At 44.5% G+C, this 14217-nt stretch overlaps 1 protein-coding gene across 1 annotated transcript; it reads left to right on the forward strand.

Annotated features, from left to right (window-relative positions):
• The first annotated feature begins 5989 nt into the window (after nt 1-5989).
• Nucleotides 5990-6629, forward strand: LOC100275169 (uncharacterized). The gene has a single exon (NM_001328084.1). It carries the CDS (start codon nt 6080-6082, stop codon nt 6344-6346), a length of 267 nt encoding a protein of 88 aa, NP_001315013.1. The 5' UTR covers nt 5990-6079; the 3' UTR covers nt 6347-6629.
• The last annotated feature ends 7588 nt before the right edge of the window (nt 6630-14217 follow it).

Consider the following 14217-nt stretch of genomic DNA (forward strand, 5'->3'; position numbering starts at 1 on the left):
TCAATGAAGTAGCTAGTCTCGCCATAGATTTGATGGCAGAAGAACCAGGTCCTTCTAGGGCAAGGACTCATAGGTCACAGAGAATTCTTGAAAAACAACAAAGACTTGAAATAATTGAGCAGCGTGTTGCTGAAGCAGATTCTGATGCCGATGATTTTTTAAAAGTATATATATTTAAATTCTTGTATATGCATTCCTATTTCAATACTAAAAGTATATATAATTAAATTCTTGTAATGAAATTTGTGCAGATGATGAGGGTCATGGACAAGCTCAAAGGGAAGAAGCGCGGAGATCGTGGTGACTCCTCGAGGTCACGGTCGACTAGGGGTTCAGGTGGTGGGGATACATCCTCTATGTTGTTCCAGGTATTTAATTTGTTTTATTTTCTTTTCTTCTACGTATGTAATAGTATTATCATCTTATTTTTGAGTACTTGATATATCTCATTGTTGATTATGTTTGTAGGGCTCTACAGCGTCAAGGCAACGGCTAGAGCAGCTCCTTGGTTGCATGGAGGAGCAGGGGCGCGAAGTGGCAAGCCATAGTGCACCTGGGCAAGAGCGCGAGGTGGCAGGCCATAGTGCACCTGGGCAAGAGCGCGAGGTGGTAGGCCATAGTGCACCTGGGCAAGAGCACGAGGTGGCATGCCACAATGCACTTGAGCTGGAGCGTGAGGCGATAGGCTCAAGTGGACCTATGCTAGAGCAGGAACACAATGCATTTGAGCAAGCGTGCGAGGCGGCAGACCACAATGCACCTAGGCAGGAGGACGAGCTGGCATGCCAAGGTTCACCAATGCGTGATGATGATGACTATGGGGAGGACTACGATGGAGAGGCCGATGACGAGGTTGTTACAACGACACAGGCAACAAACTTCAGGTAATTTTATTTTGACAATGTCTTCTATTTTTTGTTGGATTGATATTATTACCAGTGCACAATTTACAATTTTGTAGGTTTCGGCGGTCCCTTAGAGTTCCACCGACACAACCCTTGGACCAACGTAGGGTCATAAACCCTGCAGGAGAGAGGAGCTGGGTGGAGGTGGCATGGAGTGGCAAAGGTCACCGGGCACCAGTTAACACAGTGCTGGGATCTATAGCTCGTTTTCACTATCTAGGGGTGGTACAATTCAATGGGGCAGAGACAGGGGTGTATCACTGGGCTCACTGGGGCCTCAAACCATATGGACCCGACCGTACTCACCAAGACGCAGTGTGGTCATCATTTTGGGTGAGTTTATTATGTATTTTAAATTTACTTACTGTGGGCGTCTATAAATGAATTTAATTGCTTCTTCATTTTGCAGGAACAATTTAGATTGGACGAAACAGCGAACGAAGAACATGCAAAATGTGTATTCCACAATGCTGCTAGAAAAGTTATAAATGGTTCAATGTCAGATGCACGGGTCAAAGTTGTTACCGTGTACTTCAAGAAAGTGAAGGGTCAAAGAATGACCAACAAGCAGGCATGTGAAATCCACTTAACAGCTAAGGAGTACAAACAAAGTGAAGTGGATGAACTCCAGCCACTGTTCACTCCGGCCGCCGTGTCCGCTTAGCTCACGACCGCTTCGGATCTACCCTCGCCAGAGTTAGACACCTCGCAGCCTTGCGCCACGTGCCTCGGCACTTTAACCACACCGCCGTGACTCATGTTAGCCCATCCGGTGATCGCCAGTGAGCTTGCCACTGTAATTGCCACCAATCGCGTGCGCCAGTGCACCTCCTCCTCTCCGATCGCCACCGCGCGAGTTCAAATTAACTGGCCACCGCTCAAGAGCCCTATAAATTGAGCACACCCTTGGCTCCGTTAGGTATTCAAGCATCCAATCCACCCGCTCGTGCCTCCAATTACTCACCAGAGCCCACGAATTGCTCATTTCCCTCAAATCGGGTTTCCGCCATCGTGAAAAGGTCCTCGCCGTGGCTAGCTCGTTTCAGGTCCGATCTTGCCCTCTGCTCTCTTGTTTCAGCACTCTTGCATGCCACTGATGCTCCTCGACCCATTCAATTAAACTAGACCGCGCTAGATCGTCGGGAACACCCGTGTTCATCCGTTGTTTGCACTGTCTCCATGGGCAGGGCAATTTAGAGCTCAGGCTGTACAATTGAGCGGGGGGAAACTGTTATTAGATGTTGAATTAGGTCTCGGCCAAGTTAGAGCACCGGCCATTGCGTGCCTTGACCGGTATAGGTTCGCCGGAGCTCGGTTCATCGCCGCTCGCCGTCGAGGACCTCGAGTTGTGAAGAGTTAGAACGTGGAGGGCTTCAGTGTAAATGACAGCGACTGAAACAAATAGTGCGCATGATTCTTCCCTAGTTATTCAAACCCCTGTGGGCCTCGGTGAAAAACCGACACATGGGCGCGCGCGGGCGCATTCTACCTAGGTTGGGCGGCTTAGGCCAGATTCAGCCCAATACCGTTGACTCTTTTTCTTTTTCTTTTTCTGTCGGGATTAAAGTATTTCTAGAAAATTGAAGAAAAATGCAAGACCAATTTTGCTAGGTTCCTAATTTTCTATAGTATTTAATAAAAATATTTTATGATTTTTATTCCTAATAGGGAATTATGGAGTATTTAAAATAGCCAAAACTTATACTCCTGGAATTTTAGAAATTGATCAATAACTCCAAAAATCATTAAACTTGTTGGATAAGCTTTAAATGTTATTTAGAAGCCTTTGGTAAAGTTTGGTATAATTTGGACAATGTTTGATGCCTAAACCCCCAAACCCTAATCTTCTAGTGATGCTTGCCATAGGAACTTCAGTTCTGACTCCAACAACCTTAGTTTCCTAGAGTCCCATGAAGGAAAATTGTATTCAAGACCTAAGATAATATACTTTTATCTTTGCATTTTAATAAGCATTACATGAGCATTCATGGTTATATATGTGATATATATATATAGAAAACGAAGAAGAAGTAGAAGTTGAAGAAGCATGAGCTACACCACCACCACCTGAAGAACCATCGGCTGGGAACTGCTTTTATTTTGACATCTGTGGAGGAGAGCCCGACTCCTCTATAACACAAGGCAAGCCCCGGTGCATTTGCCACCTTCTTGCTATTTTAAAATCTTTCTCACTTGCTTGATGCATTAGGTGATAGGAGTTGTGTGCTAAACAAATTGCTGCATTTCCTTCCTTGAGAATTTGATTACCTTTCCTTGATCCCCTGTTTTACAAAAAGGTTTTTCTTATGCTTAGCCTTGCTCTAGAAAAACAAAATGTTTTTGTTTTGACAAAAGATGATGCTTCAAGTGGGTGGGATGTTTTCAAAAATAAAACTTGATGCTAGATCCATCATGGTCGTGATGGGTTCAACATCGGAAAAGATGTACCTCTGCCAGGTACCAAACTTTGGGTTGAAAATAATAAAGCTGAGACCGGGCGGTTGACTTGCATGAGAAAGGAGTCTCGGTGTAGTGTCTCCGTCTGAGTCGATTAAGGACCTTGTCGATGTAGGCTTGCTGATCGAGGACCTTTTAACTGGTCACATGCCTCATCATGGGTAAGCTTTGCCTCGGGCAGACTAATACCAGAATAAGATAACACGCAATGGGAGTGGAGAGATGGCGAGAGTAGCGTGTACCCTCCGTGGCAAGAGGCTGAACGGTGGTGTATCTGTGCTCTCGGTTGGCGTGAACCTGATCTGGTCTTAAGAACCCCGGTGGTGAGTTGACATATGCAAGGGTTAAGTGCTACATATGTCGTGTGATCGGAGATCCTCAGCTGAGTATTAATTGATTCGGATCGCCGTTACTTCTCGGACATGAAGACTTGATCACTGCCCTACACGTAGCATTCCAGTGAACAAGAAGGGTTGATAAAAAATTGGCTAGTATAGGTCAAGTGGTTAAACTAGGCTAGAAAGAACTCTAGATGCAGGTAACTTTACATAACCTGACAAGTAAAACTGGATTTTTAAGGATCCACTATTAGTAAGCATTTCTGCAATCAGAGTCTTTGGTTCTTGATAAGCCATACCTTGATTCCCAAAAGCCAGCATATCCTTGAGAGTCTTTTATTTTGACGGTTAAGACTTGCGAAAGTACACTCCGTACTCAGGGTTTTTCGAACTCATGTTGTTGTAGGTGAGGAAGCAGCAAATTTTCGTTGCTTTTGTTCCAATGTGGTGCCTAAGGAAGAAAACCAAGACTGGAGTCTCGGGAGGAAGTGTCCTCCTTTAAAAACTTTTTACTGTTAATCAGGAGGGGTTTTTGCCTCCTAAGGTTGTAATAATATTACTCCAGCACTTTTATATTTTACTGGTCTGTAATAATAATACTCTTTCCATACTTAATATAAAGTAAGTTGTTGTAACTGCTTCTGCATACTCGTACCTCCGATGTGTTTTAATATCTGCGTGACGGGTGAAACGCTCTTGGGCAAGATAAAGAATTTAGATACCGAACTTGTCAAGTGATTAGCTGCACCTGTAGAGTTGTCCGAGGTCTGATGGACAAGGACAACTGTAGGTGGGTCTAATAACTTGAGAGGTTCTGTCTCAGTTACGCGTGAGCACGTTTGCTAGCTGCGTTGCAGGGCCTGAAGGACCTATACGTACCAGGGTTTTCTTAAAGTTATTTGTATTCCTCTTTCGTGCACGTAGCATCTTGAAAATCCGGTTCTGAAACGAAGCTTTGCGCAGTGCGCTGTCTTTGACTCTTTGTGCTGTGTGAAAGAACACAGCATTGACATTGACGCCCAAGGTCATCCAAAACCAAAAGCCGCTACATCTACATTCGGCTGCCCCCTGCCATGCCAATCAACAACCATCATGGCACGGCGTATGGTGTGCGATTAGTCAACCAAAGACTGCGCGCACGCCACATCCGTCCTGGTGCCCGCCGGCCAACCCATCCGTGCCACCACACAGCCATGGACCGACGGAGGCGTGGCTCCGGAATCTGGACCGGCCAGGCGCGCGGAACACGTCAAAGCGAGGACGCCCCCGCCAAGTTTTACGTGGTCCGGCACTAGCCTGAGTTGACCGTGACGGAGAGTCCAGCAGCCTCAACCCAATTCTGTGTGCTGTGCTGGACTGGACTATGGTGCGGTAATTAACCAGACCAATAAATTAACAGATGTGCATTAGCAGTAATATACTAGTAGTAGTACTTAGCATTTGCATATTCTATGATAAAAAATAAATGAAATCACTAAGGGTTGATTTGGTGGTCAGGGATCCCTAAGGGATCCATGGAGAAGTAATCCGCTTGTTATTCAAAATTGAATTGCAAAAGGGATTTCTCCCCCATAGATCCCCTAGGGATCCGTAATCACCAAATCAGCCCTAATAAAAAAAATAAACCGAAGCTTGTTAAGGGTAAAATCCATATTTATCATTCAGCTAACGGAAGCTGCCACCCCATTATTGTGGATCAGGCCGGCCCACTACAAGTAGTATAGTACACCCACCCTATTAATATACTAACTGATTCGCGTGATGCTACCACCATATATATGCTATGATACTTAATACAGATGTATATTTTCTCTCTCTCTCCCTCTCTATATATATATATATATATATATATATATATATATATATATATATATATATATATATATATATATATAGACAGAGAGAGGGAGAGAGAGAGAAAATATATAGAAATATGACGTCATAACGGATTTTTTTGAAATACTATACTAGTAGCGGAATGACAATTATCGCCAGTGGCACCTGGTTTTATCCGACCAGTTAAGGGCTTGTTCGGTTAATCCCGTTACCTATGGATTGGATGGGATTGGAAAAATTTAAGAAGGAGTTTGACTTAGTTGGGATTTAAACCCACCCAATCCCACTCAATCCACATGGATTGAGAGCTAACGGAAAAGCCCTAAGTCAGGCCGGCACGCGTGGAAGTTTCCGCGGGCGTTACCTGTCGCCGCCGACGACAGCGACAGCGCGGCAAGTGGTCGAGTCGATTCGCCTCCTATAAGCGGCAGCTCCCGCCACTCGCCTCCATCCGCTCGCTCGCACTTGCCCGCACCCCACCCGACCCACACCCTGCACGCAGCAGCAACGAGTCTCCCTGGGAGGAGCGAGCGAGAGAGCGGTATGGCCGGTGGCAGCATGGTGTTCGAGCCCCACGCGGGCACGGTGGCGGGCGGCGACGTCGTGTTCTGCGCGGCCATCGTGTGCCTGTCGCTCCTGTCCATGATCATCTTCGCGGCTTCCGGCTCCTCTGGCGCTGGGGACGGGGAGGAAGGGGTGAAGCCGCGGCGGCGCGGACGATCCAACGGGCCTGTGTTCGTGGGCGGCAGGGGCTGCGGCTGCGGCGGCTGCGGCGCGGGGGCCGGCGTCTGCGGCACCTACCTCTCCTGACCGGCCACTGCGTCGGGGCAGAGCACGCACGACGCGACCGCCGATGGACTCTCCGCATCGGCGGCGTGCACGCTGGCTGTACATACTCGCATATATACTAGTACGCTGCACGGCAGAGCATGTCGTAATAATCAGAATTAAGCTCGATTTCAGTGTCCATGGTCATGGCTGCTGCGCTTAATTTCCCTTTGATGTTCTCTTCATTCCCCTGCTACTACTAATAAACATGATGATGCAATTATTACCATGTAAGTAGTTATCTAAAGAAGAGACGGCTCGCTTTTAATTTTCTTGAGGAATTGTCCTTCTACCAATCTATGCCCATGTGCTCAATGCTCTGCTGATAATCCTCTGGCTTCTGATTTGGATTCCATTTGAGTTGGACGACGTGCGGAACAACGATTAGATGGAACTTGGATATGCAAACAAGATTAGTAATTGCATGCAACGCAAGAAGGACAAGGACGTCCAAGCTACTCCTACCATCACAAGGCAGAGGCAGACCAAACACTAATTATTGAGGGTGAGGCTCATAATTGTTCCTTCAAGAATGCCATCAAGCCACGAGTCGGCAGCGGACTTATTGGGACTACGTGGACCTCCGGGTTATTTTAGACCAACTACTAACACTTTCTGTAGTTTATCATTGTATATGTGATGACTCTAACGTTAACCAACGATGCTCTTGGAATAATTTCCGTGTTACGATAGTAATAACGGAATACTGTGTATGATAAGGAACAGCTTATCATACAAATTAGTATTATTAGCTATATTATGAATATCTATATTATGTAAAACAAATATGAATATCTATATTATGTAATTAGTATTATTAGCTAGATCTTTGAATCCATTTTTGTAATAAATTTATATAACTATACAAATGTTACTAATTTTGTTTTTATAAATTTACTTATTTTTTAAAAAATTGATCGGAACAAATATCGTAGTGACGACTTTTTTCAATAAAGGAAGTACTAAATATATTATTATACTTCGTCCGTTTTTGATTTGACACATTTTAGTTAAAAAATAAATTAGCGGACGATAAATATTCGAGAAGAGAGTAGTGATTTTTATCTTAGCATAACTTTGACACCATGTCCATCCATTTTTAACGAAAATGTCCTTTGTCTTCTAACTTGTTAGCGCAATTTAAATTTTTTTTCTTGAATTCAAAAATCGGTCAAATCGTCTCTGTTGGGGGCCTTCGTCCTCCGAAGGTCCTCAAAAACGTGATTTAACAATATCTTCCAAGTGTGACATATGAACATGTACCTTCGGACTCGGGTTAAAAGCATGTACGATGTAAAAAGTATGATCATGACGAAGGTTGTAGTTGCTCCGAAGCTACGCGCAAGGGAGCTTCGGCTAAATAGCGAAAAAAGGAACCGACTTAAAGGGAAAAATGCTATCTAGTCCTAATAGATTTGTCTATAAGTCAATAGTAAATATAAAGAGCATGAATGTAATTTCTCATAGGCTGCGTCCTGTGCCTATAAATACCCCGTACTGTTCACGCTGACTTGTATTCGCTTGTGTGTCACGCTTGTACTTTTTACCTTCTATCAAGCCGAAGGTACATTTGTAATTCAATATTGTTTCTGTCTTTCCAGGATAATATGATGAGAATGAATTAATAATGTTATATGATTGTTTATGTTGTCTCTTATATTTCATATGCTTCTTCTTTTATTAACATACTAACTGAATGCCCGTGCGTTGCAACGGGAATATATAATACCAGTATACTACGATAACTTATATACAAAATGTGTGTTATACCGTTATAAGAAAATGTTTCATAATCAATTTGTGATTCTGGCCATACATAAATTTTGTTATTTATAATCTATCTGTTTTACCACTACATTGCAACCATCAGTATCATGCAGACTTCGATATATGTCACGATTTGCATGGTCTCATCATTGGAGAGCACGTTTCACACATACCGGAAGAAATTCTCTCGTACATCGTTAGTCATCAGACACGTACCACCCTACGCTTTTGCTTAAACAAAAAGGCAAGTGTGTGTTTGCGAAGAGAATTAAACGCAAGCCGGCACAAAAGCTACCCCAACGATGGCGAGGACGACGAACTGGTCATTGTTGTCGGTCCTCCTCTGTGTCACCTCTGGCGCCAAGATGACGCCACAGTCCTCGATATAGTAGTCGTCGAACGCGCGCGACATACCGAGTACTGATGACTCTTGGCTGGGCTGTAAAACAAAGTGCTCCCGGGGCTCATTAGCAAGGTAGTACCCCTGGCCATTGCACCACCGGATGCGCTACTCCTCTACATACATCGTGTTCGAGGACACTCATACAACGTCAGCAACGGCCATCGTCTCAGCGCACAAAAATTCATGGCCAGTCAGTAGCGACTTACGTGGCAGGTTGGGCTTCAGGTGGACGATGAGCTGGACGACGTGATGGCGTCTTCGTCGAATGTGGTGCCCAGAACAACCCGAGAGTCGCCGACGTTGGCGACGACCATGAGGTCCCCCTGCTTGACGATGGACAGCGTGGAGTAGCCGCTCTGCACCGCGTCCAAGCGGCGGCTGCGCCAGAGCTTATCGTACATAGCGGCACATACGACCACGTAGGACTGTTTCTAGAGGTCGAACTGACAGTCGTCAAGTTTTTCTTGTCGTCGATGAGCGACCCCAACACGAGTGCCTCCTGCTAATGGTGTTTGTTCGGGGTTTTCAAGTAAGAAACATGGATTCATGTTTGGCGTTGGTTTATAAAAATGACTCACAAGTCAGATCTATGGAAAAAATATTACGAAGAATAAATATCATGCATGCAAAAAAAGAAATTTAAGTTGAAAACATTATTCAAACAAAAGAAATTGCATGCAAGGCTCTTCTTTAAATACTACTCCCTCCATCCAAAAATATAATTGAAGAATCTCGGTGATACTTATCTACTACACGCATTGTGCAATGGTAGCAGATGGACATGGGGAGAGATATAGTAGATGTGTTTTCTGTTATAGATGTAGACATAAACACACATGTGGTGTAGTGGTAGCTACTGCTATTATTTGTTTGAGAGGTTGTGGGTTCGAATCCCGGCCATGTGTATTTTTTTTAATTTTAGCTAGGCGTCGGCTGTACGGGGGAATGGGAATGGGCTTTACAGGGAAGGGAATGAGAATGCACAACATAGGAATGGACTGTGCGCGGGGAGGAGGGAATCGGAAAGGCACACAACATAGGAATGGACTGTGCGCGGGGATGAGGGAATCGGAAAGGCACACAACTGTGCGCGGGGAGGAGGGAATCGGAAAGGCAGAACAGGGAATGGCAGAACGCGGAATGGCCGACTACTATTGCAGTCTTAATAAGTAGTAGAGATACCGCGTTTGTGAAGGTATGTCCTTCATAACCTTCGTCTGAAGATCATTATATCCTAAGGGAAATAATGCTTCGAAGGACGAAGGACATTAACATTTAACATTTTGTGTTGCCTTATTATTAACTCATAGCATTTGAGAACAAGTGACCAACATTGGCCCCACCTCCGGTGAACTCTTTCGACCACCTTCGGCAAGCACTGACCTTCGTCATGCCACCGAAGAAAGCTTCAGCGCCAGGGACTGTTGTACTGCAGCCACTGAACCCAAACCAGGAAACTTTCTCTCTGAGAAGCTCGAAGCCAAAAGAGGAAGGCCACCAGTCCAACACTCTAGGAGGAGGAATTGTACCAAGAGATCAGGGACATGGAAATCATCCATCAGCAAGTACAAAGGAAGAAGGAGAAGATGGCACGGCTGGCTGATCTTCAAAGGAAGATCGACGAAGCTACTAAAGAAGTGTGCCATCAAGCTCAAGATGAACAAGATCAAAGGCCCCAACACAGGGAGCTTCGTCAAGAAGGCTTATTCAACGAAGATGGATGGTATGATAATTTTAATTATGATACTTTTACTTTTGATGATGCTTCTCCCTTGGCAGCAGAACTGCAGGCTACCCCATGGCCCCCGTCATACAAGCCACCTCAGCTTCCCATGTATGATGGGCACTCAGATCCAAAGCAGTTTCCGATGAGCTACAAAGCAACCATATCTTCGTATGGAGGCAATACCGCAGTCATGGCGAAGTCCTTCGTCATGGCAGTCCGGAATGTAGCCCAAACATGGTATTCTTCCCTTCGGCCAGGGACTATTACGTCGTGGCAGAAGCTTAAGGACATGCTGGTTACCAGTTTCCAAGGCTTTCAAACGAAGCCAGTCACAGCTCAGGCCCTGTTCCAATGCACACAAGACCACGAAGAATACCTTTAGGCATATGTACGAAGGTTCTTGCGACTTAGGGCACAAGCGCCTACAGTGCCCAATGAAATTGTCATTGAGGCCATGATCAAGGGTCTTAGGCTAGGACCTAGTGCTCAATATTTCGCCAGAAAGCCCCCACAGACCCTGGAGAAGCTGCTTCAGAAGATGGATGAGTACATTCGGGCTGATAACGACTTCCGCCAAAGAAGGGAGGAAGCGTACAGATTCTCTGAGATGACCAGGGGCTTCGGAGGACGAATCCACCCAAGGCATGTTAGGTCGATTCATAGCTCCAGTCAGAATGACGACAAAGGGAGCCAGCTTCAGAGGTCACAATACACCTCACAATCTTTGGGGCAGCAACAAAGCTCTTTCAGGCAACTAGCTCCAAGGGGCAGAGGCGCCTGGGGCTTCGGAGGAAGATTTGGGGATCAGCCCAGGAAGATCTACTGCTTATTCTGTGGTGAGGACAAGGGCCATACTACAAGAATGTGTCAAATTACTATTCAGAAGCAAAAGGAAATCGCAGAAGCCGAAGCTCGACAGAATCAGCCGAAGCAGGTCTTGCACACTGCTTCGTGCCACTCTCCCTACATACCAAAGTATGTGGGTAATCACCCCACAACTTCTGTTGCTTCGGCTAGCCACTCACAGGCTTCCTGGCCACAACTCTCACCCCCACCACCACTACAACTGACCTATTCCTGAAGCCAGCAACCAGAAGGGCACCAGCACTCTCAACAGCAACGGGAATTCAGGGAGGAATCTGAAGCTTGCACAGTTAACAGTACTGTGCCGGAATCAAAGAACATTTATTGAGAGATATCCTACCTCTGAAAAAATTTACATTCTATGTCATTTTGTTTTTCAATAAGGAACAAGTAATGTAAATTTAGTTTTAATTCCTTGTAATAGTTTTGTTTCTATTAAAATGAAATATATCTTCTTCACAGATTTACGAAGCTCAAAAATTGTCGAAGCTCAAAAGTCGTTCCTAAGGGAATACAGAGCTAGATAAATACCAAAGCTATAAAAAAGACGTTCCTAAGGGAGCGCAGCGTAAGTTTTGACGAAGCTGCAAAAAAGTCGTTCCTAAGGGAGCGCAGTGTAAGTTTTCTACTCAAAAGTCGTTCCAAAGGGAATGTAGAGCCAAATACCGCCGAAATATAAGGCGAAGAAGTTCAAAAGACGTTCCTAAGGGAATGCAGAACTTACACCGAAAAGTCAACGGTGATACCGCCGAAATAGAAGACAAAGAAGTTCAAAAGACGTTCCTAAGGGTATGTAGAACTTGCACCGAAAATAAGCGGTGAAGCCGAAAAATAAGCGGCAAAGAGGTTTCGATCGTTCCTAAGGGGACGCAAAGATCGTATGTTCCAGTGTGGGCGTGTGGGTGTGTGTCTTCGGCATTAGCATCATCTTCGACTTTCGGAGATTGCTTTATAAAAAATGAAAATGTGCTAAGGCACAAAGTAAGCTGAGAAATACAACTTCATCAGCTCTATTGCAAAAGAAGGGATCCTTTGTTTACGAAGCTGGGATGTTCTTACAAGGCACGGATATTTTCACGAAGCATGAATCTTTTTTCTTCACGAAGCATGAAAAGAAGGGAAGGTGTTTTTTCGCCGAAGGCTCAAAAATGGTATGTATGTAAAAGTTTCATGCATCGTAAAGAAGTGAATTACGAATAATTTACAGATCAAATTCAAAATTATACACGTCGAATATTACAGTCTTGTTGCAGCAAAGTTTCATTGATCGTCTAAATTTTTTTTTACAAAAATTACTAGTCTTCCTTCAGGACCTTCTCCGCAACTTCATTTAGCAATTTGTTAACGACTTCGTCAATAACAGATTCGGCTATATTGATAATCTCCAGTGCTTCCTTCGCTTCTGGATCAGCTAGGAGATCGAGCGGTACCGACGGCGGAGATAATTCAGCTAAAGAAAGAAAAAGTTAATCAGTCTGAAGCTATAAAAACAAATGCCGAAGTTAAAAATCACGACATAATACCTATACGTTTTTCACGATCTACAACTTCTTCAGCTTGTCTTGCTTTGGCTCGGGTCTCATGGATGTCTTTTTCACTCTTTTTCATAATTTCATGAGCCATTTCTCGGCCACCATTTGCCCAGATGTCGTTATAAAATTTCCCGCCTATTAAACTTGCTTCAGCTGAGGGGTCCTTCGTATCATTTACGGAGAAGGCAGCTTCGTCCTGGGCCATGGTCTTGATATGGTCGCATCCCGCCTTCTCCAAGATAGCCGAAATCCCTCGCGCACCGGAGAACGCACATACATCCCCGTGGTCACTCAGAATTTCTTCAAAGGCTTTGGCTTCCCAACTTATCCATTCAATAACACCTTCAGGGTCGCCTCGTATGAAGTTCTCTTCGGAAGAATAGGTGCCCACGTTGGCAAAGCTAGCTTTAATTTTTTCACACGGTCTAAAGATTTTTCAAAGCATCTTTCTTTGGATGTGCGAAGCTCTTCAATGTTTTTCTCTAAATGATTTGCCCAGTATTCGTTAATTCCTCGTTTAGCTTCTGCGACTGCATATTTCTCTTTAGCTTTAGCTAGCTGCTTACGAAGGTCTTCAACTTCAGTTTTTTGGGCTTCGGATTGTGTTTTGAATCTAGCTTCATCTTCTTTTACTTTATCTACCAATGAAAGTAGAATTTTGTCTTTTTCCATGGCTTCGTTTCTTAGCCTGATAACCTCTGATCGAAGGTTGGTGAGAGCCATAGTACAACTCTCATCTTCGGCGTTCTTTTGTGCTCTTAGGGCATTGCTAAGTATTAAGCCCTGCAAGAAAGAATAAAAGATCAACATGATAACAAAAGGCTTCATTTCAGAGTCCATAAACTTCAAAATTCAGAACTTTTGTACCTTCAGACTGTTGTACGCAAGGCTGTCTGCCAGATCAGCCTTTGTCATGGCGCAAAGGCCAGCTTCGAGCTTCGGAAAACCCATACATCTGGCCATCTCCCGACAGACGAATAATTCTTTGTTGTCCGGGAGGCAGTACAAAAAGTCATCTTCGTTTGTACCATTAAACACTAGGGCCCCTTCGGATACTATAATTCCCGCGCATAATGTTTGGCTTCAGAAATTTCTTCTTCGGATAGTCTTTTTCCCGAAGCATGTCTAACGATATAATCAAAACCTTCGGAGAGTACTTCGGGAGTAAGGGATTCGGCTTCTTTGGCCACACTTTTCTCAAAATCTATATTACTATCTGGAGTTATTCCTTCGGCCCTCTGCTCGGTTGTGGCAAGCTTCGTCTCAGCAGACACTATGGGCCCTGCCTCGGTTTCAGCCTAGGTTATTGTAGCTTCAACTTCTATTTGTTTAGTATCAGCTTTAGGTTGCGTTTTGTCAGCTTCGACAACCTTCCCTGTGGGAGCGAGACTTATGGAGTCGGCTGTTTCCAATACATCTAATACATTTACCGTCCTTCTCCTTTTAGGAGTCACGATAGAACCCGTTTGTACCTTCCGTACTGTTGCCCTTGTTGGAGCGCTCAAAATATCTGGCATTTTCATTATTTCTTCAATTTCTGGTTTATCAGCCTTATCAACCT

Source organism: Zea mays, chromosome 5 (assembly GCF_902167145.1).
Source record: "Zea mays cultivar B73 chromosome 5, Zm-B73-REFERENCE-NAM-5.0, whole genome shotgun sequence".
NCBI lineage: Eukaryota > Viridiplantae > Streptophyta > Magnoliopsida > Poales > Poaceae > Zea > Zea mays.